This window comes from Cygnus olor, chromosome 8 (assembly GCF_009769625.2).
Source record: "Cygnus olor isolate bCygOlo1 chromosome 8, bCygOlo1.pri.v2, whole genome shotgun sequence".
Lineage (NCBI taxonomy): Eukaryota > Metazoa > Chordata > Aves > Anseriformes > Anatidae > Cygnus > Cygnus olor.
Genome location: NC_049176.1, coordinates 4223049 through 4249824, shown reverse-complemented (window position 1 = coordinate 4249824; position 26776 = coordinate 4223049). Strand labels below are relative to the sequence as shown.

General features: G+C 38.3%; 2 protein-coding genes across 3 annotated transcripts; both read right to left on the bottom strand.

Annotated features, from left to right (window-relative positions):
- Positions 1-574: 574 nt before the first annotated feature.
- Positions 575-10580, bottom strand: LOC121073840 (pancreatic alpha-amylase-like). 2 transcript variants are annotated; one of them, XM_040565275.1, is made up of 11 exons: positions 10446-10580; positions 6712-6927; positions 5751-5897; positions 5255-5452; positions 3620-3850; positions 2589-2722; positions 2379-2501; positions 2165-2264; positions 1884-2005; positions 1650-1775; positions 575-906 (listed from the first exon to the last, which is right to left on the bottom strand). In XM_040565275.1, exons 2-11 carry the CDS (start codon positions 6877-6879, stop codon positions 717-719), a joined length of 1539 nt encoding a protein of 512 aa, XP_040421209.1. In that variant the 5' UTR covers positions 6880-6927; positions 10446-10580; the 3' UTR covers positions 575-716. The 2 variants fall into 2 exon arrangements, with proteins under 2 accessions (XP_040421209.1, XP_040421208.1); XM_040565274.1 differs by lacking the exon at positions 10446-10580 and adding an exon at positions 8283-8684.
- RNPC3 (RNA binding region (RNP1, RRM) containing 3) lies at positions 10299-26168 on the bottom strand. Its single transcript, XM_040565732.1, is given in 17 exon segments — positions 10299-11411; positions 14101-14173; positions 14985-15117; positions 15666-15724; positions 15805-15899; positions 16301-16462; positions 17164-17300; positions 18102-18227; positions 19145-19293; positions 20810-20878; positions 21373-21484; positions 22200-22245; positions 22248-22279; positions 23404-23522; positions 24634-24681; positions 25625-25750; positions 25752-26168. Coding segments are annotated over 16 exon segments (1890 nt in total). The 3' UTR covers positions 10299-11411; positions 14101-14113.
- Between the last annotated feature and the right edge of the window lie 608 nt (positions 26169-26776).

Sequence of the window (26776 nt, the reverse complement as noted above, 5' to 3'; positions counted from 1 at the left end):
GGTTAGTAAAGCAGGACCTGCCTTTCATAAAACCATGCTGACAGGGCCTGATCACCTGGTGGCCCTGCAAGGTGATGCAGCTCACTTCACATTTACGGGTGGAATAGCAAGCATGAACATTAGTTTGCAGCAAGCCACTGGGGATAGCAGTGGGAGAACTGAGCTTTCGTTTGCTAAAGGACATAAACTGAGTGTGAACCAGGCCACTCACTGGCTTGACTGATGTCAAAGGCTGGAATAATTGATTGGCACAGCCCAGCTTCATCTGCTGACCTGGGCTCCACGTTGGCTTTGCCCCAGAGAAGGGACATACTGCCAGCAAGCAGAGGCACTGCTTGCAGCTGCCTGCCACAATGTGCCTGCTCCAGGTTACGGCTATGCGTGCACCTACCAGCCTTGGAAATAGAGCATTTTAACTTCCTCAGGTGATGGCTTCTTTTGTCTTATTTTTTATTTTCTTCTATGTTTCTGTGACGTGGGAAATGCAGTGCTCTCTTGGTAGCCTTAAGAGCTACCAGTGGTATTGCCCCTGGTTATGACGTGATAATGCTACTACGATCCAGTTCATTAGGAGAAAAGACATCACTCTTCAGTTTGATTGCCATTTATTATTCACTGGGTACGGAGAATCACTCATTCTTGAACACCAGGGAATCGCAAATGGGGGAAACAGCATACATACAGACCGACAGGAGAGAAACAAATTCTGATTGAAGTTATAACTTGGCATCAACGTGAATTGCAACAAATGGATCTTCGTCACTGGTACTGATCTGGAAGTTAGCCATTCCATCCCCGGAAACATACACCTGCTTTCCAGTACATGCGTTGCCCTCCTTTTGTCCAGAAATAACATCACAGTAGGTACCAGCAGGCAGACCAGTTTGCAAATCGGTGTTCATGTACCTGTGTGAAAATCAGTGAACGCTGCTCCTCCATTGATTTCAAAACAGGTATTTCAAACTGGGTAAAGGAATTCTGAAGCTGATGCTATTGCATGACTTGGAAGGGCAATGTAATGCAAGGGAGTTCTGAGCCTGACCCTGCTTCTCTCCCTGCACTCTCTTTTGGCCCTCCAGAACTGGGGTGCCACTGCGTGAATCTAGCTCAGGCTGTAGTTGTTGTTCTGATTGGAAGGAAAGGACGGGATAAAATTAAAGCATAAAAGAGCTTCACAACAGGACATGTGCTGCTAAAGGTAATCCTAATTGTGATGATCGTTCAATGCATTAGGGTTGAACTGGGCCGGACTGGCTTGGATTGGACTGGCAAGTTTGGATGAGGGAAGTGAGAGAGTTCCCTCTCTGCTCAGAATTACCAAAACTTCAGCTCCGACTGCTTACATCCTTGGGCACTGCTCTGTCCACAGCCTCAGCCTCTTCTAATGTAAACTCACATGTGGGTGTACTGGAGATGACATGATACATGAGGGAGACCACAGGAATGGGATGCTCAAGATGCTAACGAGCAACCTGTACATCTTCAGACACTCCACTCAGACACCTCAGCCTTGCTTTCGATATTCTCCATTCACCTGACTGCACTCTAGATCAAGGGCATCCCCCTTCCTTGATGTCCTGAGCCCTTTCAGTGTTCCAGCTGAGGAGTTATGCTTCTCCTCAGGGATACGGTCTCTCCCACCGACTTACCAGTCGTCGTTATTAAAGACGATGAAGCCTTTATTGCCACGGCCAAAAGCTACTTGATTGCTGCCGTTGTCCCACCAGTTTGAGAAAGGCTGGCCGTCTACCACGTTACGGAAGATAACCATGTTCCTGAAAATGCAAGGAATGGCTGTCACTGCAGTTGCAAGAGCTCCACAGCCAAGAGGCTCATGATGCAAAAGTCACTGCTTTTACTGCGTTTTGCTCAGAGTCTCCTACTTTATTTGCCGCCAGCGATGTTCACAAACCCAGTCGTTGCCACAGGTGGTGTCCGCATTGATTGTAACAGACTTTGTTGATCCATCCGAGTTGCTAGGTGGTCCGATCCAGTCGTTGGCATCCTTTTATTGAAAAGAGACATTTGAAAGTTCTTACTGGAAAACGCAGAGCAAAAAGCGGGATGAATGGCACATCTAATTTCCACCCACCCAATCCAACACAGGACAGAGAAATCACTTGAGAAGGTTAGCAAACGTGAATCTTCAGCGTTACAAACTTACCTGCCCATTTACAAAATTTCTTGTCCAACGATAACTTGACATCACACGTGTGAACCCATACGGATGAGCCAACATGAAACCAATGGCCATTTTATAAAGCCTGATGGGCCAAAAGCATAATGAGACTTGGCAAGAGAAAGCGTGCCGGGGAACAAACAGACAAACAAATCAGCAAGAGGAAGAGGCATCACCCAGACAACCCAGCATTCCTTACCTGGCGTCCCAGAAGGTTAGAATGGAAGCTCCACCAGCCCCGTGCCCCCGCTGGTTGTCATGGTTATCCACAAAGACCAGGGCTCTGTCAGAAGGCACAAAGCCCCAGCCTTCTCCCCAGTTCCTGGCCAAAAACACAAAGACTTGAATCTACCCCGTCAAGCTGCGCATCCAGCGTATCCTAGGCAAGCTGCAGGATGGTCGCCCTTACTTTAAGTAGGACATCTTTTCTCCATTCCACTTGCGGATCACTGTCCCCAGTTTTGCACCGTATTTGAATTCGGTCACTCGGCCATTTCCAAAGTACTGACTGCCTGTGATCGGCTCGCCGCCCAAGTCAATTACCTAGTACATGAAAGAACATTCCTTACAATTAGAACAGAAAGGGGCAAGGAAGAGTCACTACTTTTGCTAAGAATATTATCTTTTTTTTTTTTTTTTAAATTACATCGATTGCTATTTTGTTCATTTTATCTCTACCTCACTCTTAGCTTTTTTTCCATCTCCATCCTCAATCTATTTACTGTGTCTGATGACTATTGCATAATTATAGCTTGGGCAGTACGAGCTTTATCGAAAATGTAAGCACCAGTACCTCTGCTTCCAGCACATGGGCAACCTCATTACTTGTTTTCAGGATGTAGCTAAAGGACAACTATCTATTTGCCTTAGATCTTTTGGTAACACATTTTTAATATAATGTATCTGGAAACTTTAGCTTTTGCTGACTGGAATCTGTTTTTTGGTTTTCTTACTCAGGTTTCTTTCTCAAACATCATACACAAATTGGGAACGTGAAATTAACACTGGCTGTGCCATGGGAAAATAGTTTCAGACCATTATGCAATCAGTTGCCATTTCAGACGTAATCACCATTTATAATACTCTGTTGCAATTTATGTACTCATAATTTAAAATTCTGAGACTGAAATCTTATCTTTTTGAGACTGACAGAATTTTTACATTTAATTCAATGCAGTAAATTACATCTCAATAAGATTTCCAGGTTAATTAGCTCCAGAAGGTGCAAAACAATTGAGGCACTTTTCATGTCAATGACCTTCTGCAGGCAGATTAGATATTTCAAATTATGGTTATTAAATCTTGACATCGCTTTCTATAGATCAAGACTGAAAGTTGCTAAGGCCCAGCTCAAGCAAAGCACTGCTTTAGGTGCAGGACTGAGTCTACACTCTGCAAAAATATACGTATGCAAACTTCAATTAAGAAAATAGAGATTACCTCCTGATAAATGAAAGGTTTAGCTCCTGGAGAAAACCACTTAGTATTTAGACCTTTCAGTTTGTCTAAAATTGCCTTCACATCCTCTGGCCACATATGCTTGGCAGCATCAATCCGGAAGCCTGCTACACCAGTATCAATGAGGTAGTTCAGGTACTCCGCAACTTTGGAGCGCACATAGTCCTTCTCCAGGGCCAGATCAAGAAGATTAACCAAACGGCAGTTTCGGACCTATATTAAAATTCCGAAATGAAACATTTTTCACCTCACAACCCAAATCTAATGTTCTGCATGTTTCTTTGAATTTCTCTGTGTTACAATGACAAAAGGAAACCTTCACTGTTCATCATTCACCATGCATATCTTACACCTTGGACAGTCATCCAGACTGACATCATGGACAGTCCTCTACATAGAAGGAGCATTACAAAGCCTACGTTTGCCCAGCATACACAGATGCAAGTGATGAAGGAATGTACCAGAGAGCCATATATTAAATCTATAATCAGCTTTTTAATGCAAGTATAAGGCAAAAATATCATATGTTATTTTTAGTCCAGTGTATTAATGTGCAGATTTATTATTATTTCAAGTGCACTTATTTCTTTTGTGATGCAGGTAAGATTTCTGGAAATGATATTTCAAAATCTTTAAAATATATTTAGTTCTATAGTCTTACTAAACATTAAACTCTTATCTTCTGTCTCTTTTTTTACCTTAGTTTCTTGTAAATACAAAATGATGGTCATGGATTTTCACAAAAAGAGTATTTTAGAAAAGTGTTTCATTATACTCAATATATGTTTAATAAATCTTATGTTGGGTTTCCACGGCTATGCACACATCTGCATGGAAACAGCAAGGTACATCAGCCTATGTTGCAACCTGTACTAAAGAACCTGCAATAGAGATGACCCTTTAGAGCTGCTCAAGATTCCAGAGACATTTACGTCTCCCCCTCTTCTGCCATTTCCCTAAAACTCCTCTCCCCTAAACTTAGGTTAAGGCAAGATTAAATACATTTGAAAGGCGTAAGACATTGCTCAAGCAAAACAGGTATTTATCTTTATAAAATAATTTCAGTTCTGTAGTAGTTTTAAAGTCCTGACCATACAATCAGATACAGAGGAACACACAGACTCCCCTTATCTGCACACAAGGAGGTCAAGGGAGGCACACAAGGTAGCAAGGGAAATCTCTAAAAAGAACGTTGATTTTCAGTATTATAGCCTTACTGTTTCTCTTTAGTAAATCCTAATCTCTCTCTTCTGAAACTGAGACCAAAGAAAGCTTCCAAATTATAGCAAGGGGTAAGTAATAATTCATATTTTTTTAAAGCATAGAAAACACAAATAAGAATCCCTAAATAGATTTAATGATCTTTAAAACTGTCCTTATAAAATACCTAAGCATATTACTTAAATCTAAAGGTGAGCCATTAGCTCAAGTAGAGCTATCCCTTTGCTCTAGATAAAGAAGTGGAATTCATGATAGTAACGCTAACCTCTATTATCAATTAGGATAGTTTTCCATGAGTTTTATTTTCTATATAATGTCTGACAGTAAAGAGGAGCAAAGAAATAACAGCCCTGAAAAAGATGGACATAAAAAATGCGTTTATAGTTTTAGGTTTACCTGAGATGCATCATGATAATTCTCAATGTCTCCACTTTCAGATTTACATTTACCATCATTAAAGTCCCAGGCAGAATATGGCACAGCTGGAAAGTCTTCAGTCTTTGCATTGAAATAGCTTCCACAAGTAGAATGGTTGCCAGCACCAGCACTACCTCCGCACATATGGTTGATTACCGCATCCACATAAATACGTACCTAGAGAATAATGCTCACATTTCAGTTTAAGAAAGTTACTTTCCATAGCGCTACTAACTGAATAATATTCTCTTTCTCTTACCTCCTGCCATATCCTCCTATTTCTGCTTGCTTGCTTCCCCCAACATTTTATTTAAGATACTTCTTTTTATTAACATATGGCAGTTGTGGTACAATACACAACTCGACAGATAGAAGAAAAACATCTTTACTCCAATGCTACCTTGTCTTCCCTTCTAAATTAGCTGGTATCTATATCCTAGCACTACAAACACCACAAGGTTTTCTAAGCACTTACTCCAACACTGTTGCATCTGGTCACCATGTCTCTAAATTCAGTTTCATTTCCAGATCGTGTGCAGAGCTTGTAGCTGACTGGCTGGTATCTTTCCCACCACGGTTGCCAGGGGTCAGCAATGATAACATTTTCATTTGGAGGTGAGATCTGTGAATAAGATGGTGTCTCTTGGTAACAGGATACCAATAAGGGTTTATTTATGTTTGCTCAGTATTTTTAGAGAAAGAACAATGAAAATATAAAATAAGGTCCCTTTAATGGAAGCAACTCACAATACCTAACCCATACAGACCCCCAGTATCCTCTTCTTAAACTGTAGTGAGCTGCAATTAAAAGACTTAGGCCCAGATGTTCAGCAGTTAGAAACATACTATAAAAATTACGTCCATGGACATAGTTTCCTAATCATCTTTTGGACTGCATGCCTCACAGATCAAAGAGTCTGAAATAATGCAAAGCTGGGTCTTTTAATGGCATACTCGGACACTCTGACGTGCAGAGAGAAGCTTGCCAGCTTGGGTGAACAGAATTAGTAGCCTTTTAGTTTATTTATTTGAAATCTTCAGCACTTTGGTACTTTTCTTGGGAGCTCATTTTTCTTAGTCATAGTTTAATTTTATGTTTCTCTAGTTCTTAAGCACTTCTCTTGATTTAAATATCAAGCAGATAAGTTTTGGTTATTCACAGCAGTATAAAAAAAAAGATTTAGCCAGTGATAAGCAACTCTAATTCATTTAAACGTAATAGCATATAGAGCAAAACGTGCTTTGGAGTGATGAAATAAATTCACTCTAACACGATGATGGCTGAGGAATATATTTGCCAGCATTTACTACTTGCACTACCAATTTCTATTTTTCTTTTTCAGTACCTGTCCTTCGGCAAATTGAACATTTTCATTTGAAAAACAAATTACCATCTATGAAGCAATTTTACTACCTACTGATAGGAACAGACATACCTGAACTCCTCCAAATCCATTAGGACCTAAATAGCGTTCACACTCAAGAGCAATATCGGCCCAGCGCCATTCAAAGAGATGTACAATAGATGTCCTCCCAGCCTGAGTGTTGGGGTTGTACTGTGCCCAGCAAACCCCTACAATTAACAGAAGAAAACAGATACCCATGGTGTGCTCTGTGATCAGTTGTGCTCTTCTTACTGCTTATCTATTCTCCTGCAAGAGGGTAAAGTACACGTTACAAAACGGGCATTTACTTTTAAATGTTAATCACTGGCATCATATTTATTTAACTTCACTTGATTATCATTTTGTTTGAGAATTAGTTTTATCTAAGCCACATCAACTTCATGTACTAATGATAACTTAATTTTTCTAAAATAAAAATCAGATGTTTAATATAAGCTGTCTCTAGTGCACAAAGTAGTATTTTTATTAGTATAAAAACAAAACTAATCACAAATACCAAAGGATTGAGTGGTTTATATAGACTGAAAATGACGTTTCATTTTTCATTTTAATGTATAATACTCTCCATCGCTATTTATCCTTGCAAGGCATCTTTTTTTCATACTCCATTACTATGACTTGTGCATATTTAGAAAAGGACTTTGAAAAGTCTTATGTTCCTTATCATGAATTGCCAAGAAAATTCGGGTATTTTGGAGGTCATGATAGACATGATGTCCACCATTTAAACACAAACACAAATCTTGAGGATTCCTCAAATAGAGAAGCGACCATAACAACTCCAAACCTAAACCACTGAATGTTTAATGCAACATTTTCCTGTTGTGTGCTTATGTTATAATCAATGATAGCCATAGAATTTTACTGGTACGGAAGCAGATCCATGTCCTTGTTTTCTTAAAGTAAATAATAAAATTGAGAAAGCAACAACTAAATTACACAAAGCAGTAGGAATGTATTTTGACCCAAATAGCCCAGGGCCTAGTGCTTGAGGAGGAGGCTGAATATAGCATCTGGTTTCTTTGGAATAAGGTTTAGGGCTGTTCTGGTGTCAATACAAGCAACGACATGGGAATGGAGGTGTTGAAAGCCCCATCAGACTCTAAAGGTTCTAGCCTCAAAACGCTTTTGAAATGTAGAAGAAAAAAAAAAAAAAAGGAAGAGGTCTGTATTCCCATTGGGAGGAAGAGAGAGCCAGGCAGAGATGCACCTGACGCAAGCTGGAGAAAATGGGAGGGGATTGTTGCTCCTGAACAACTCTACCGTGGCCTGCCAACTTGTTTTCTACCGGGTTAAAAGTCAGTGGTACAAAACTCTGCTGGTATTTACAAAATACCACAAGTGCTAATAATAGTATTTTTTTCTTAAAAGGAAAAAAAAAAAGGCAGGAAAAGAGCATGCATTACTAAATTAATCACTGTCTTTCATGCCTGGAGTCATCTATTTAATAAAAAAAACTCATATGACACGATCCAAAATTATAATTTATCAGTATCTAAGATTTCTTACAGAATTACAGTCCAAGAGCAGCCACAATTTTTATACAGCTTAAAACAAGCCTATGAAAACATTACAAAAGTTATTGCAAATGTTACACTTACAAGAATTACAGATTGGTATGAACACTAATGTCCACAGCCTAAGCATAGTTTGTTCAGTATTTTTAGAATATCCTATTGATACCAAGCGTGGGCTTCCAGACTGTCCTCCTCTCGCCTCCAGCCAGAAGCTCTGCTCCGCGCAGCCTCTCACTAAGTATTCCGCCGTAACTGCTTACTTATTCCTGGGCCATGTGGCACGGGGTTTGCTTCGTGCTGTGAAAAAACGGCGCGTTTTGGGGTTCATTGAAGCTCCTGAAGCAGGCCGAGGAGCAAGCGGGCAGCGCAGAGCCGGCCCCGAAGCACACGCAGGGGCCGCAGCCGGAACGGGCTCCACGCGAGCTGGTGGCGCTCCACCCGGTACGGCTCGGCCCGGCTCGGCCCTGCTCGCCGCGGCTCGGCACCGCCCACCAGGCCGGGCCCCGCCGACCTCACCGTAAAGGGAACCGCACGGAGGCTTCGGGCCGCACCGCCCCTGCGAGGCCCATGCCAGTACTTAATGGCGTAATGCCCCCAGGAACCCTGCTTAGCTTTGTTTGTGAGGGGAAGACCACACAAAAATCAACTTTTATTTTATTTAAAGCCCCTTTTTTCTCTCCTCTTAACAGCGTAAACCCTGCTGAAGGTCTCAGACGTGGCAGATGCTCCCCAGTGCTGGCAGAGCACGCTCACATAACCCGCTTACACCAAGGGACCTGAGCTCAGCCCCGTGACAGTCCAAACAGCAGCCTCCTCAGGAGGCCATCAAGAGTATCAGATTTATGAAGCATCTGAAACGTGCCTCGCTTTGTTCTGGGACACTGATATGACTGACGCACCTCACATCATCCCACGGGCAGGGAGCTGCAATCCTAGAGCGTGCCCCAATGCCAACTAGGGTCAGCTCTTGCTGGCTGTCCAGGGGTAGCGCCTGGCAAAGAACACATCTGACATCATGACAGAGAATGTAAGAGGTCATCAGCTTTCCCACTTGTGGTTCATCAACAGATGAATATTGGTACCAATATTGTGCCTTGCCTACACAGCAAGTGGCATTTCCCTCTTCCTCTTGCATAGATTGCAGGCTTAACTACACTGATAATCAGCAGGCGTAGTTATAAAATCCATGAAACAGGCTGTTGACATTCTATCATCCAACATGCAAAGAATGCTGTTGTCCTGTGACACTCACATATAGAGAAGTAGTTTTATTTTTCCTGGCCTACTACTCCAAAAACAGGTGAGAAACTAACAAACACATATAGCCACCACACAGGAATGCAGCAATAAGCTGAGAAGATTTCAAGTAAAGGCATTTTTGAGTATCTGTTAATCGAGATCATTCAGAAAAACAGCTATGATAAAATAATTTTTGGTCCAGCAATCAATAGGCTATTTGCAACTGGGATAAGACAAAAAACATCTTTACACTAGCGCATGTTATCACACCATCAGTTGTGAATTCATATTTTATAGAATAATTTTATCTTTAAATCTAATGGACCTTCTTAACGAGTGTCATTGCAACGTTTCCCATATGATTTTGGAAAGCTGCACTAGCCTTCTCAGTATGCAGCAAATCTTACTTTGTGCCCTTCACAATGCTGATTTTATTAAACACGGCTCACCAGGGCACCTATGCTGGTTTAACAGTGTTTGAACTGTTATGCTTGTTTCAACGACTTCAGTCGCACTAGTAGCATCTTTCAAAATGTGAATAAACAATGAATTATTAAGGAAAAATCAAAATATCTAGTTGCACAGAATGAATTCATGCCAGTGCACCAGTCCAGTTTGGTTTCCATGGTAAGGTTTACACTAAAATGAGATCAGCCTGAGATTTACTTACCTTTTATACCCTGAACCACCAACAACTGAACATCAGACTTAAAGAGAACATTCACCCTCATGCCTATGAACACATATTGTGCATCATCTAGAACAAGTTGTACAATTAATTACAATTGGATTCTTTACCTTTTCAAAAAAAAAGTCTTCCTTCTTCCCATTCCCAAACCCCACAAACAAATGCAAAATTAAGAGAGAGGAAATAATTTATTAGAGATTTCAAAAGCAAACGTACATACATTTACTGGATAAGTCTCATGACAGTTTCAACACATTTGGAATCTTTAAGATGAGAAAATTTATACTCTGCATTAAATACTTTAGAAATGCACTACGCACAGTTCAGAGTCCCGCTGATTACACTGCTTCTTCGCCAAGCTTGGTAATACTTGAAAGAGATGGAACACAAAAAGGACCTGGAACATCACAAAGGCATATTAGAAGTATGAACAGTCAGATAATAGTAGTGATATGCTTTCTTTTGACAACTAAATTGAAAGATGCTTAATATTCTAAAATTGTTATCTGAAAAAAATCTGACTTAATAGATACAGGCTGTATTAATTTTATATTACAGTAAATTAAACAATAACATAATACGAAATCCACAAGAAAAATAAGTCAGTGTGCTATGTAACTCATACAGAATTTAAGTTCTATACACTACCTCAGTGCATAGAAAAAATAAAAACAAAGTAGTAGTGATTAATAGTTCAATGCCAAACTCTATTACTTCATTATGGGATACTATTAGATTTTGTCCTCTACTCAAAAAAGAAAAAGTACAAACTAAAATCAATAGACAGTTTCTCATATACCAGGACAACAGAAATCAAATGGTCTAAGACACTTGCCTACCCTTTAATAACAGTAAGAATGGCTTTGTGACATACAATATTTATTAAAAGAAAAGCAAGACATCCTCAATGTGAGCTCAGCACAGCTCCACACACATCAATGTAACACTTCAAGCCCATACAAGCTAAAGAATTGTATCACAAATTAAGTTGTATAACCTTTGAAGAAAAAGGTGGAGGCCATCTTTTAAGATTATGAAGCTTCATGACATCTATTCACCCAACAGAGACGACTGATTTTTTTCCCCCCTGAAAAAGTGCCCTTTGGTTTTAAAATTGCCAGATTAGTTCAAATTCTAAAATGTATAAACTCCTCCCCACACCTACTCTAGGTGAAAACTTAAAGAGGTAGTTGAGTGCTATGGGAAACATTGCACAAAAAAGGATACAACAAGAAAGGATACACTCTGCATGACAGTATTATTGCAGTATTTACGCAGGAATGTTTCTAAAGAAGAACAGCAGAATGTTGTTTAATTTTACTTGATTCTCAGTATTGCGCACACAAGTTTATGCTACCTATCATAAACAAAAATGCCTCGTTTAATAAAATATGCTTTTGACCCCTTATGAGATTTAATGAGTGCTGATGAGTCCACCAACACAAACTCTATATTCAAAAGTAAGCACATCTTTTGATAACCACTAGGACAATACCAGACTGTTCTGTCTCATTAATTCTCCTTCAAGTCTTTCAGTTTTACAGACTCACTTTTTCCATCAGGTCCAAAACCCAATCATGTTTCCATTCAATGCAGGCTTTCAGGTCACTTCTTCTCTACAAAGAAGCTGGTGACCTCTCAACATCGGTTTCTTCTATATAACCCTTATCCCAATAAGCTGTATTTTAGCTACAGAAAACATAGCCACCCCTAATACCAACTGAAGGAAGGTTTTGTCAGTCCATTAGAAAAAGACATTTCAGTTAGCAATGAGTCACAGCATTTACAAACCATATGTATTTTCCCTACAAGTGAAAAAAACTTTATAGAGAAAATAACAAAGTATTTGCAAAATAATAAAGTATTTGCAATAAATTTCATGAGTTAATGAGTTTTCTTCCTGTTCAAATATAATCAAAGTTTAAACTTATGTCAATTTAGTCTTCTTACAAGAAAAAGAAAAACAGATACTGAGATGCAGGACAAATCAAATTTGACATTTCCCAGATGTTTGCATAAATTTATTTATACACATGTATTTTTTAAGTGAGATTCTTATGTCCTTCTTGCTTACAGACTCAAATTTTATCATGGAATTTTGCAAATCAGCAGCATCCATCAAAGTATTTCAGCAGGGACAGGAGAACACATTTGTGTATAAATAGGGTTCAGCCTCATCATTAGCATGGAAGCAAATGAAATAATCTGTGCTTAAACCTTTAGGATTCCAAGGGATCTGCATTAGTCTGTGGTGCACTCTGATCTTTACATATAAACGGGCAAGGCAAGGAAGAAGTCCTATCCACGATGTATTAAATCAGTGACAGTAAGGTAACCGATCTAGACTTTCAGATGTACAAATAAGTCTTGCATAAATGTTTGCTCATTCTAAAAAAAGCTAGAGTTGATCATCAACATGATTAATAACCAAGTAAGCACCTGTTTATTTTCTGTAAGCAATTCAAGTATTATTTAGCACATTTAGTGAAGTCAGTATCAAATTTAACAGAGTAAACTGCCTGGAAAGGTATGGAATGCCTTAAATAAAACCATTCAGACTTCACTTCTAAGGCTTTCCACTAGCTAAAATACTTTTTTTTTTTTTTTTGCATTTAAAGAAACCTTAATATTATTTTTATCATACACTAGAGAAAATATAATGCAGAATAATTTAGTCACAGCTCATTTGTCTACTTTCAACAACGAATACAAAAGAATGCCTGTAAAAAAAAAGTCATCTTTAATTTGATAACAGATACAGATTTTGCAAACCACAAACCAGTAACTCAGAACAGGAACTGGTAAGACCAAACAGCACTTTAGAAATGAGGTAAAAAAGCTCTACTGGAATCTGATGAAACGTTTTAGACAACTGACAGAACAAGAAACCTACGACTGAAGTAGCTGTTATGAATAGGAATAGTACCCTCATAACAATAGTACCAGCGAATCAAAACAGTTTTTAAAAAATAAAAATCAGTTGTTTACATCTTTGCTTTCAAACTTCAGTTTTCTTCCAAAATAATAATAATCAAAACATCCAGATTAAAAAAATATGCTTGAGTAAGCAAAATGTTTCAGAAGCACTCAACCTGAGCTTCAAGTTCAATTGTATTAAGATATAGGGATAGATAACGACAGTGATGCCAAACTATATGTAATTCAGATAAACGCCCTTTAAATTTGAGCTAGTGGTGCTATCAAAGAGTGCAGGCTGAGCACAGAGTGCTTCTGTCTTCCAACCATTACTTCAAATGCTAATTTGACCGTTCACTAAAATTTTCGCGGCCATGAAAATCCTCACATTAAATTACAGCTGATTTTGCTTGAGTTATTCTAGTATAAAGCAAATACTTAAGAGTGAGCAGAAATGAAGTTGGATGGTAGGAACTAAAGCGATTGCTTTCCTTTCTACTAGAAGTTACTTTCTCATCTATTTAGACAGAAATGCCAAAAATCAGCACCTGTGCAGTCTGTAAGGAACTGTCCTTTCCCAAATGAGACAAGCTTGAAGGATGCCGCAAAATTACTGAGATCTCATTTTCCAGAGTTACCAAAGGTCCTTTACAACGTGTGTGTGTGTCTGGGAGTGGGCAAAGGAGCAACCCTTTTCAAAGCCAAAACCTCAGAATATTACTATAAGGTAAGTGGTCAGATTCTACAAACTTTTTCTCCCCAGGTCCCGAGCCCCCTGATTAAGGATCAGAAAAACTGACAACCACCCTAGGATCTCAAGATTATGGAACTGGCAGATCTCCGGGATTCTAAACAGAGTTTGATAAAGCAATACTTTTATCTTACAACAACTACGCATCCTGCAGCCTGTTTTTCTAGTAGAACACATTTAAGAAAAGAAAATTTGTATGGAATACTTCTATTTCACCATTACTATTCCCAAAGCAGACATTAAATAAATAAATAAAACACCACACCACAACTTTTTTCTATTTTTTTTTTTAGGCAGAGAATCCATACCTTCTGCAGCATTCTATTTTTTTCTTTTCCCTTCATTGGAATCCTGCTTTGGTCTAGCTGAACGAGCAAATTGCTGAGATTCTGTTAAGGACCACAAGTTCCAATGATAAACAGAGGAGTCAATCAAGGAGCAAAATGGGAGCATAATTTCAGCAAAGGGTAGTTTAAAAACCATCCTTTTGTTTTTCTGTGATTCAGTTCTACTATGGCATTAAATATGGTAACAATAGTGTATACTAGTCAAAGATTAGGACTTAAAACACTTAGGGTAAAAAAAAGGGACAGGAAAAGATTTAATACTTCAAGACAAAAAAAAGACAATCCAATCAAAAAAGGTAACTAATAGTTGCCTGCAAAGTAACTAACAGTTCCAGCTGGAAAAGAAATCTAAATAAAGAGCACTGACTCTAACAGAGGCATTTCTAAATATTCCTGGTTTTACATTATAATTGAAATAGAATACATATTTGTGAATGTAAATCCTTGACAAAAGGAGTTTGAACATTATGCTAAAAAAAAAACACAACACACTTGACCTCCCAATTCTGCAAATGTATGCTTAAACAAGTTGAAAAACCTACCTAATTTAAATGCAACGGTTATACAAGCTAAATTATCTTTTTGACTGTGTTTGCAGGATCAAAGAGCAGAAAAGTCAATTTAAGTCTTACGTAAAGCACACTTACTTTCCTATTTCAGGAGGGGTGTCTATATATAAGTTATAATAAAATTAACAATAGTATGCTAGGTTATGCTGTCTGGTTTTCTTAAGGTATCTTCTCTTGCCATAGATTTCTAACAAAGCAGAACCCTCTATAAAGGCAAAACTAGAGACTGACAGAAATTCCAGAGAATATAATGTAAATATTTGAAGAAAAAGATACAACCACCATGGGTTTTTCGAATAAGACATATCCGTTTGCTTCTTTTAAAGCTTTAGCAGCTGCTTTTTCATTAGGAAGTCCAATGAAAGCCTGTCCTTTCATACGGCCTTCTTTCATCAAACGTATATCAAACCTAGAGGCAAAGTTGAGAATTAGGAAATACTGGTGTTTAAACACACTTTGATATTTCACAGTACAGATACAATGCTCATGCTTAAAGTAGGAATGGCAAAAATAGAAGCAGTGACTACATGCAGGAATTAAGTCATTGGAGACCATCGGTATTTTGCCTGGGAGAAACTATTTAGTGGCATTAGGTTGCAGGATTGTAAGTTGATGTGCAACTGCAGTAAATACAAGGTATGCAAACTGACCACATACACACTATTATCTGTGCTGTATTCATTCTGCATTGCTCAGCCAACAAACAGTAAATTTAGTAAGCAAAATATAAAGGCAAAATAAAGAGGTCTTCAGAAATTGTGCAAAAAATATTTATTTCTGTAGTTCTGATGAAGGAAGATTTTCAGATGAGAAGCATTTTTCCTCCATAAAAACATAGAAGCAGAAAGAAAAGAGTAGAAAAAAGTAGAAATGACTAGTTTTCAAATAATAATTTTCACCAATATTATAAACTTAATGTAAAAGGTTTACTTTTAACCAAGTATCAAAGTCACTTACATATTTCGTTCCAGTTCTGACTGGAAGTCAACGTATCTTCCAAAAATGAACTTAAGATCCTGCAATTAAAGGACAGGCATAAAAAGAAAGCTGCTAAAAAGCCTTTTTGATAAATATTCAAATTTTGTTGTTTACCTACCTTTTCTTGAACTTGTTTAGCTAAATTCTTCACATATATTCTGCAATTTGGATCACCTGGCTCATAGTTTTTGAAGACAGAAAATTTTTCCATTTCTTGAAGAAGACAGAAAAACAGACAGTCTAAATATTTTAGGTCATGTAATTATTATATATTTTTGCTCAGTATAAAACAAATTACTAAATTGCATGCAATAAACTAAAAGAAGAAAACTTTTTATTTATTTATATATATATATATATATATATATATATATATTATATTTATATAATTTATTTATATTTAATATATTATATTTATTATATTAAATTATTATATTGATATAAAATATTATATTTATATTATATTTATATAAATGTATTTATTATATTTTATAATATATATATTTATAATATATATATATATATATATATATTTTTATTTATATAAACTTAAAACTTTTTATTACAACAAAGCAAAAGAGCTACTATTAAATAATTTATTCTCATCATTGTACCTTCTCTAGAAAGCCTGTTTTTCTCTAGTTCCCTTCTAGAAATAAATTCTGATGGTATTTCCTCATCTTCTTCCTCAGTTTCCATTTTATCATTTGAGCTAGGAGCTGGGAAAATCCTTCCAAATCCTGTGTTATTGATTTCTTCCATAACAGCACAAAGGTCTATAATTTGAACACATTAAACAAGTGGCTCATATAATTATTCACAAGAGGAACAACAGCAAACAAAAAAAAGTATATTCCTTTTAGTAACATTTGAACATAGTTGACTTTGTAACTAAATACGAACACATCCTTAAGGAAAGGTGTCTTATTTCCTGGCTTGACAAATACATTTAATCTATATAGTTCAATGAAATCGACTGCATTACCAAGAAAAGCTGCAGCACATGCCAGTTAAATTAAAAGCAGGCCCACTGTTCAAGCCTGTATGAACGGTTTACTTAATTTTCATTAAAAAAAAAAGTATATTATTGTAAAATACTGAAAAACAGACTGACCACAACCCTTCTAGAAACCATCACACCTCACTGTTAGCATGGCCCAAAAACGTTAAAGCAGATTATCACTGTGTCACAGAGAAGAAGCTGGCAAACACATGAATACTAGTCTAAGAGCTGGAAAAGGAAAATCTAAAATTAGCTTGATATATTCAATTAGACTATGTAATAGTGTGAATGCATTTGTACCATATTTGCTAAAAGTAACCTAAATTTTTATAAAAAGAGCAGGTCACCATAAATAAACATGGTGAACTTCTAACAGCTTTCTCTGGAAAACAGTTTTTTTTTCTTTTCCTAACAGCTTTTTCACTGAAACCACATCAAGTTAATATTAAACAAATTTTAAGTACACACTCTTACCATTTTTTTCTTCTCTTCCCGAGTTTATCTGAAGAACAGATGGGATGTCAGTGGTAATATGGAACTCAATTTTTTTATGACCTACATGCTGTGGCTGCTCAAAGACATCTGAAGGTGACAGCGTAGGGTGCAAATTACTGTTTAAAACAAAAAACATTAATTAAAGATTCAGTGACTGACAAATGCATAATCAATAAGATTTATTCCAGACAGAGTTCATCCTATTGTTTACCACAAAAAAACAAGTTCTTCATTTCATAAATTTCATTTAATACAATTCAATTTGATTAAAACACTGCAAATACATTAGGTTTGACTGGCACTGAAAACAACAACAACAAAAAAAACACACCACATTACAATATACGCAGACACTTCCCAAAAAGCTGTAGGGAACCTCAGTAAGAAAAATAACTGTCACGGCTGCTGCTCTCACATAGTGTAAAAATATACCAATTTTTTGAAAAATATACGAAAGCACATGGAGGAAGAGGAAGGCTGTTGAAAAAAATGCATTCTCAATAGATCATCACTGGATAGAAATACTTCACCAGTATCTACTATTTCAGAGTACTGCAATTTCAGAAATCAAAATGACTTAGGCCAAAGCAGTTTTTGTTATTTTTTAAGAGAGTTACCCCAGGCAATAAATCCAGATCACTTCTGTCAGCACTGTGACGTGACTTTTTTTTTTTTTTTTAGTGAAAAGGGGATTCTTGTTAGTTTGATAGCAAGATAAAGAGCTTCAACTAGGCAAGCATTACACACTGAAGTTGTTGAGCAGACTTTAGTTCAAACTACATGACAATTTGGACTAATTACATACCAGTGAAAAACACTGTTATCAAAACAACACTAAAGCAAACAGAATGCAGAGAAAGACATTTAGTAAGAATAGTTTTCTTAAAAAGAGGAAGCACCACAGAAATAATACAAACCTGTGGGGAGCACACACTGGAACACTGAGTAAATCTTTAATTCTTTGCTTTTTTCTAACACCACGCCTCTTTGTGTTTATTGGTCTTTTAGGCTGAAGGGTTGCTAATTCCATCAATTTGGTCATTCTATGATAAATAAAAAGAAAAAAAAAGCACGGTTGAGAATGCGTATGCACAAATATAACCCTTCTCCCTTCCTTAAAACCCTGGAAATGCAACTTTTCAGAACACAAGTTATTTGTCAAGCTGCTTTAAGATCTAAACCACACTAAAACTATAACAAACAGTAATTTGATATACCTGGAGTAAAGGAGTATCACATAAGGGAACAATCAAAATCATGAATTCAGTGACATCCCTTTCTTCCCAAAGTATACATTTAAGTTGGACATCAAAGCAGTAAAAATACAAAAAGCTCCAAGCTGAACCTTTGTTATAATGCTGTTTTCACATAACAGGACCTCTGTTTTTTCCAATTGCATGTATTTTCCGCATATAGCCAGTTACTTCCTCATTTACTTTTCATGTCAGTTTAAATGGTAGGAAAAGAAGATTGTTTCTTCATTTACTATTACTACAAAACTTAAAAAACAGTTCTGATTTACACCAATTCAGCTCTAAAGCTGTAAGAGAATCCTGAGCACACACATTATTATTACCTATAGCGATACACACTGATATACAAAGAACATTTTGGAAGTCAGAGTGCACAAACAATTGAAGCTGAGTAGTTAACTCACTAAAAATGTGTAGAACTGAAGATACCAGAAAACAAATCAATTATTACTTCCTTAGACTTGCATTCTCTCTTCATGATGAGTTTTGTTTTTCTTATTTGTACAAAGAAACATGATAATTTGTACACCACATGACCATGTTTTGTCTTACTGTGGTTCAGAACAGCATTGTCCTCCTGTTTTCAAGTTGCTCTGGAGCTTCCTTGAGGATGTTCACAGATTTCACCACTGGCAGAACTGAGATCTATACAAGTAAAAACACCACTTAAAAAACACACAAAAGCCTGCAAATGACTAAATGCACACCTCTCTTTTTCCTCCTCGTTATCACTTTCATATTCTGATTCATCCTCACTAGATACTTGCTCTTCTTCCTCTTCAGGCAGAGGAGGCTCTTCAGGAGGCAGAGGTGGGATTGGGGGAGGTGGCACAGGCACTGGTAAATACTCTTCATACTAAGTATGGGGAGAAAGGAAAAAATCTTTAGGCAAAATTTTTATTTAAAAAAGTGACTATCTTGTTTTCCTTGTGCATAATAAAAAGGATCAAAGCAGTAAATTACAAGATGGCTAGAAACAACTTTTTAAAGTACATTTGCAGGGACCTAGACAGTATTTTGATAAACTACTTTAGTAATGAAAACTTCCACGCTAAAAAAAAAAGTTTGCTGCTCTCTGAGATGCAACAGTGAATATTTTTATAATTTTAACTGGAAGAGTTAAACATTAAAAACCCATGGATGTCACTTCTACTTTTTTTTGCACTTGTTTAGAAGGACTTTTCTGAGAGGAGTATGGTCAAAGCATACACAAGGAGCCTTAACTTCCCAAACCACCTCAGGTTCTGCACTGAACTTTGTTTCCACCAACTATGAAAGTTACAACATTTCTATTTCTATAAGCAGTGAGAATTTCATGAAAGGAATCTGTTTTCCCATTACGATTACGGAAACCTCATATTGTAACAAATTGTCTATGTACAAAATCACCTCCAGTCCCACCTTCAACAATCCTACTACAGTTAACAACTACTTTTAGGTACCATCAATTCCATAAAGCACTGTTGTATATAAGCCTTAGAAATACTATGCACCCTTTAGAAACTGTGCTACGTATTCTAAGGACTGACTTCTCACCTTACTACTCATTTTTGCATGACTGCTAAATTCACAGAGCTTAACCCAGCCCAATACCAGGCAAAGTTGTGTTTTTTTTCCCTCTGAAACATCAGTATGAATTAATTTATTTGATAATTTTTATAGTTTTCTATACAAGCCAGATCCATACCTTTGTTATTAAGAACAAGCTGTTCTGTTAAGACAAACCACAAAATCTAGTGAAGCACAGCTTCATGATACCCGAAGGCAGTAACACCAACGACTACATTAAGTCCTCACTTGCTCAATCTTCTACTGACAATCAGTTAAACTACGCTATCAGGGTAGTTTAGGAGAACTAAAACCACAGAGACAGTAGTTTTATTTCCCTTTAGACTTCTACAGGAACAGCTCCCTCTAAGCCTCTGCCAGTTGCCCTTACCCCGCCTCTTTCAAAAAAGATCCCAGAGACAGCAAATCAAATCAAAAAGCTCTGTACAATCTCATTAACAATCTGAATCTAATTAGAACTGCTAAGAAACACACAGATAAAAAAATGTAACTATCTTTTTAAGGCAATAGGCTAGCAATTTTCTAGCAATGCATCTTTAATACGATGTGACAACCTCCCTGTCTTTAAACTCGGTGATTTGAATACTCCAGTACTATTGTCATACATGTGTATTTGAGTATAACTAAAAACGTTTATTTAGAAGACTAACATACACAGCTTACCCAATGAAATGCAGCCGTATTTGATATTCACTAGACACTTCAACTTTTAGAAGTTTGAACTTTAGATCTCTTCCCATGTTGCTTACATTTTATATTATGAAGCCTTTTTACACTACTTAAATGTGTATTAAACAAGTTACCATGGGAGGGCGAGCAGTAATTGGTCCGAAAGGTGGAGGAAGATTCATTTTATTCATAAGATGAAGTACCTGAAATAATTCAAGATAAGTAATATTTTCATTAGGGAATTAAGTATGAGTTCCTTGCTAGATATCACAGCTGATTGCATGTGGTAGGTGTAAATCAGCATAGTTTTACTGAGCGCACAACTACGTATCTTACTAAAAAAATAAGAAAACCTGAACTTGAGATGCAACACTAATGATAAATGCAAGCAACAGCCTAAAAAGGCTTATCAAAGTAGTACATAAATCCTCTTCTCAGTTTGAAATTAGAAGTGCTCAAGTCAGATCTAATTAGGATGATCACATCCAGTTAAGTCTTTAGTGTCAGTGAATTAAGACTTTATTGATCTGAAGTAACTTACTATCTCAACATGGCAAAGAATTAACATTGGTTAACACTATCACAAGAAAAACCAACTTGCATTTACTACGACAAAAACTATTTCTGTGGATAATTAAGAAGGGGAAGACGAGATGTTTTTGTTTTTATACTTTTTTTTTTGCCTGTTTTTACTTACCTGGACATAAAATTTGGGCACACTTGCCAAGGCATTTGCTATATTTGCTAGAATTGTACTTGAAGGTGGTGGATACAGATACTTGAGGCAAGAATTGATGGGAAAGGTGAGACTGAGGAAAAAGAATAAAACAAAGAATCTTAGCTCCAGTACCACAAAATAACTGATAACAATTAGTAATTAACTCGAGATTTAACTATTCATTACACCTGAACTGTCACCAAAATATTACCATTTCCCCTAGAACAGTGATACATATCATTTTGGCTGGTTGGGCCACTTACATTAAATCTTACCATCAAGGAGTAGTCAGTCCCCTAACGCATGACAGACTTACTGGGCTTGGGTAAAATAAATCTATCAACACATGGACGAAGCCTAACAAGCACAGGAAACAATCAACATCTTCAAACACTGTAAACCCAAAGTTCCAAGTGCTGGATTTACCAGCCCACAAAGAAACTTACTCTTCATGTATGCAAAAACAAAGAACATAAAATGTCAAAAAAAAAGTTAAAAGCATTCTGCTATTAACATTTGGACAGCCCAGCCAGCCCTTAAACTCCTCCTGAGAAAGAGACAAACTGCGCTAGCACGTTTTTATGTAATCCAGAGCTTCTTGTCTCAAAGCACCAGTCACTACTCAACTGTGAGGGTTCTAAACCTGACAATCTATGAATTTCATCTTTATGAAAATTCCTACATCTCTGCATGTAAAACAGCAGCGTACTATAAAACAAGACTACTACAGTCTCTTGTTCAACCGTGTTTAACATTGATTTCAACATAAACCATAACAGAACAAAAAAAGTAAAGAAAGTACAAACCCATGGCTGGGTGCAATTCCATTGTCTATTTTAAGACAGTTGGTTCTTTCTTCTCTTCCTCTTTCACCAGCTCTTCTGAACTAAAAAAATAATTTAACGTTAACTAAAATGGGGCAAAAGTTAACTACCTTCCATAAAATATGAATGTTTCATTTCAAAAATTCAAAACACAAGAAACAGATTAGTGCAGTATTTTTTTTTTTTTTTTTTATCAACGGCATTACCAGATCAACTATGGTAGCCAGACTTTTAAGGCCCCAAGAACAAATACTCACGCGGATTTAAGTGAGTCTTCTATGTTTAAACACTTCTCACTTAAATCTACTCACAAGAAAAAAGATAATGTTACTCTCTGTTCAGAGACTATAAGATCAAAAATACTAAATTATTGACTTGTTTATATTTAGAGTGGATTGAGTAACTTTCAAAACCCCAAAGTTGATCTTAACTAGGCATAATCACATAGCTTTTATCACTATCACTTAAATAGTTTGGATTTCAATTGCTTGTCAAGTACTTAATTAAAAAATAAATAAATCGCATGGTTAGGCTTTCCGGTTTACCTGTATACTATCGCAGTACTCAGTCACACTAGCATTGGGATTCATCATTGGGTTTTTATTATTATTATTTATTTACATATTCTTTAAATATCTGAAGAGAGTCTGAGAGTTTTATGTTTGCTCTGCTCATGCTTTGAGCTAGATACATGCAAAGCAGCTCCAGCTGAGAAGCCAATGGCTACAATAGTATAGCCTTATACAATCATACCTGCAGGTGTCAATTCTGCCTAACCCTCGATTAGATTAGAAAGAAACAACAGGAAAACACTGTATGTACCGTTTAATAACAAAATAAAACTATAATCCTGACACAAAGAAAGATGTATAAGAGGCTCTTTAAAACACAGGGAACCTGCATATCACAGAGGTCAGCTTATGCAGATGGGAGTCTTGCTCTGTGAATGAAAACTCACAGGACCACGTACTGGTGAAAGACACCAATCAATAAGAATAAGGATGGGAATTATTACATAATGATACTGAATGAAACAATACTAATGGGAGGAATAGCTCTGAACCTCCCCATAACATTTTTAAAGGCTACGGTTTATCCTTTGACTTAACAGTACTATGAAGATGTTATGAATACAGAATTTCCTTTCCTGACCACAAACATTGAAACTGAATTATTATCCACATACCTTTTGCATTTCTCTGAGGGTAAAGGCTGGCAAAGAACCTGCGCGCTGTCTTGTTCCTTTGCGAATTCAACCACTAAAGTGTGACCTAAAAGTTTCAGCTGATGCAGTCTTGACAAAGCCTTCAAGTAATTATAATAGAAAAAAGAAACGAGAAGGAAAAATGTCAGAATTGTTTCAAAGCATAACTGTTCTTCCTTTGGTTGGCAACCCAGCCATAGGACAGACTCCTAAGTGCTTTAAAGCTAAGCCTGTCTTACGAGAGACACAGGTAGTGGTAGAGACACGTAGTTCCACCTTCACAGTGCTGCTTTTGGCAGCCTCTTTCTTGCCAGCAGAACAGAGAAAGATGACATTGCACAGCTAGACCACTTAGGCCATCTGAACACAGTAGTGAGACTGCAGCCTTAACACTTATTAGTCTAGTAAATCTCTACAATTTCAAGAAACAAATCCCTCTCTCATGAACTACACACATGCTGTAGTCCACCAGTAATACCTGGGAATTCGAAAATCAAGATGCCTAACTGTTCTTTACACTGTGAAGCTCTAGCCTTCTGCAAGTCCTGATAGCTGCTAACAACTGACACAAAGCAACCTAAATTCACGGTTGTTTCACCTCATATAGTCTTTGTACCTTTTTCAATACTATTTATAGCATAACCTAAATAAAAAAAAAAAACTACCTAGATAATAGGAAGAGAAAAATTCAGGACACGGGCTTTTTACAGTCATATTCAAAAGGCATTATCAGTATTACCTTTTTTGGCCTACATAATCCTGCATGACACATTGCTTTTCTTTTTCTATTGAAGCTTGGCATTCAAGGCAGCCTTGAATTGCGTACATTAACTATGTCCTGAATTTTCTCACATAGACGATTGGGCAGAACACAAGAAACTTATGTTTTTGTATAGTTATACAAAAACACACATGCAGCCTGAATAGGTACCATCAGCATCACTCATTTGTTTGCCTTACTGTAGAGTGACGGTTGGACCCAAAAGACGACTCTCAGAAGCCCCGTCCATCCCATCTTTCCTATGACTCTATTCATGTTCATTTAGCAAATCCTTTGCGCATCTGCTGAAATACAATTCTAATACTTGACATTGCTCTGCATCTTTTTTCCTGAGACTGAGTACTAGATCATATGTAAAACACTGTGCAACAGAACTGGTATTCAAAAAAAGGTATTTTCTAAAAACATTTAATAACAAACTCTATACAAACCTTTACAGCAGCTTTTCACTGGGAAAAGGTAGCAAAAGCAGTGTGTTTCTGGAAAGCAAACAAAAAAGAGTATCATATTGGAAGTCAAATCAAAGAAGTTAGAAAACTTCCAGTTACTAGATAACCAGCTCCACTGTGCTGCAAAGAACTAGGGAAGTTTGCTAAGAATGTAGGACAGGCACTTGCTGTGTTTAAAAATTAAGACGGGGACCCAGAGTCTGAAGAATACCAGAAAACAGTATTTTTGTTGCTGTTTGTTCTAGTGAGCAAAAGTCATCTTTATCAGTACCTACTCGCTTACAATTTCAGATGTTTTATCTTCTTTTCAGAAGAGGAAGTTTATTTCAGCAGCTCTTAATAAATTATCTTTCATCAAAGCTACTCCTAGAAGCATTGCTTTTCCTGCTACTGAAGTCATAACTATTGTTGTGCTCTGGATGGTTTCCACCCAACGCTTTCCCTTGCTTTTTAAGTATAAAACAAACTTTCACTTTCATATTAGATCAAACCTTAAGTTCACCTTAACTTACATCTGTTTTAAACACATTTTATTTCTTCATCTTGCCAATACAGAGTCAGGATAAAGAAAATAAGAATGTTAACACTGTTGTAATAGCACATATCAGGAAAATCATCATAATAAGGTCAGTATTTTTAATACCCTGTAAACGGAAGCGTGGCAGGGATGGGAGCCGCAGAGATCGCTCATCTGACGAGCGTACCAGGGTCCTAGCAAACAGCCTGCCTGGCCTGATAAATACACCTACAATGCTGCAGTGTGGCAAATAAAAAACACCAAACGAGCTGAAGGGACAGAGCCGCGCAACCGCCTGCCCGCGCCTCCCAAGGCGCACCTCCCCGCCGCCTTTACCCTCACAGGGCAAAAACCAGAGCAGCGACGCAGGCCTCGCCTCAAAGCCCGGACTCCGCGGCCCCGGGGCTCCCCCCGCTCCTCCCTGGCCGCCCCCAACCCCGGGCCCCGCGCCCTCACCAGCCTCCCATGGTCCGCCAGGACGCGCACGGCCGCCGCCCCGAAGTGCCGTAGCAGCTCCTCCTTCTCTGCCGCCGTCAGCTCGGCGGGCAGGTGCCGCACCAGCAACGTCCGGCCACGCCGCCGGCGCCACACCGGTGGGCGAGGGGCCAGCCCCCGGCGCCAGGACGCCCGCCCGCGCCTCCTCGCAGCCTGGCGCCGCCATGCCGGCGGCCCGGAGAGCCGCGGTGCGGTCAGTTGGCGACAGAGCCGGGACGTCCGCGGCGCTCTCGCGAGAGCGGGGAGGGGTGGCGGGGAGGAGCCTCCGTGGCGCGGCTCCGGCGCCATACGGCGCCATATGGCGGCGGGCGGCTCCCTCAGCGGGGCTGGGGCTGGGGCTGGGTGGGCCCGCCTCAGGCGCACGGGGAGGCCTGCGGTACCTCAGTACCTCAGAGCAGTCCGTCCGTGGGGTGCTGCCTCTGTGCCCCGATACCGGCCTGACGCGGCCAGGTGTCCGTCTGTGATCAGCCAAACTGTTAGGAGAACCTGCCTGCGTGGGGGACATTTCCCATGCCTCACCTGAGTTCCAGGAATTTTCCATGCCATTACCTGCTGTAGTTGTGCAACTAAACGGCGCCTTATTTCACTCTCAAATTCGTTCCTTGATATTCAGCTGCTGCCTCTATGATCCTTAGTTCAGGGCAACTTTATGTCAGTTGATCCTGGGAACAGATGATACACAAAATCATAGAATATCGCAAGTTGGAAGACACCCGTAAGAGTCATCGAGTCCACTCCTGGCACCATATAGGTCTACCCAAAATTCAGATCATGTGCCTTAAGAGCACAGTCCAAACACTTCTTAAACTCCGACAGGCTTGGTGCCATGACTACGTTCATGGGGAGCCTGTTCCAGTGCACGACCACCATCAGTGAAGAACCTCTCTGATATCCAGCCTGATCTCCCTTGTCGCAGCTGTGAACACCATTCCCTCATGTCCTAATCACTGGTCACTAAAAAGAATAGGTCGGCGCCTGCACCTCCATTCACCCTCATGAGGAAGTTGTAGACCCGGGATGAGGTCTCCCCTCAGCCTCCTCTTTTCCAAGCTGAACAGCCTAGTGACCGCAGCCGCTCCTCATACATCTTCCCCTATAGGCCCTTCAACCGTC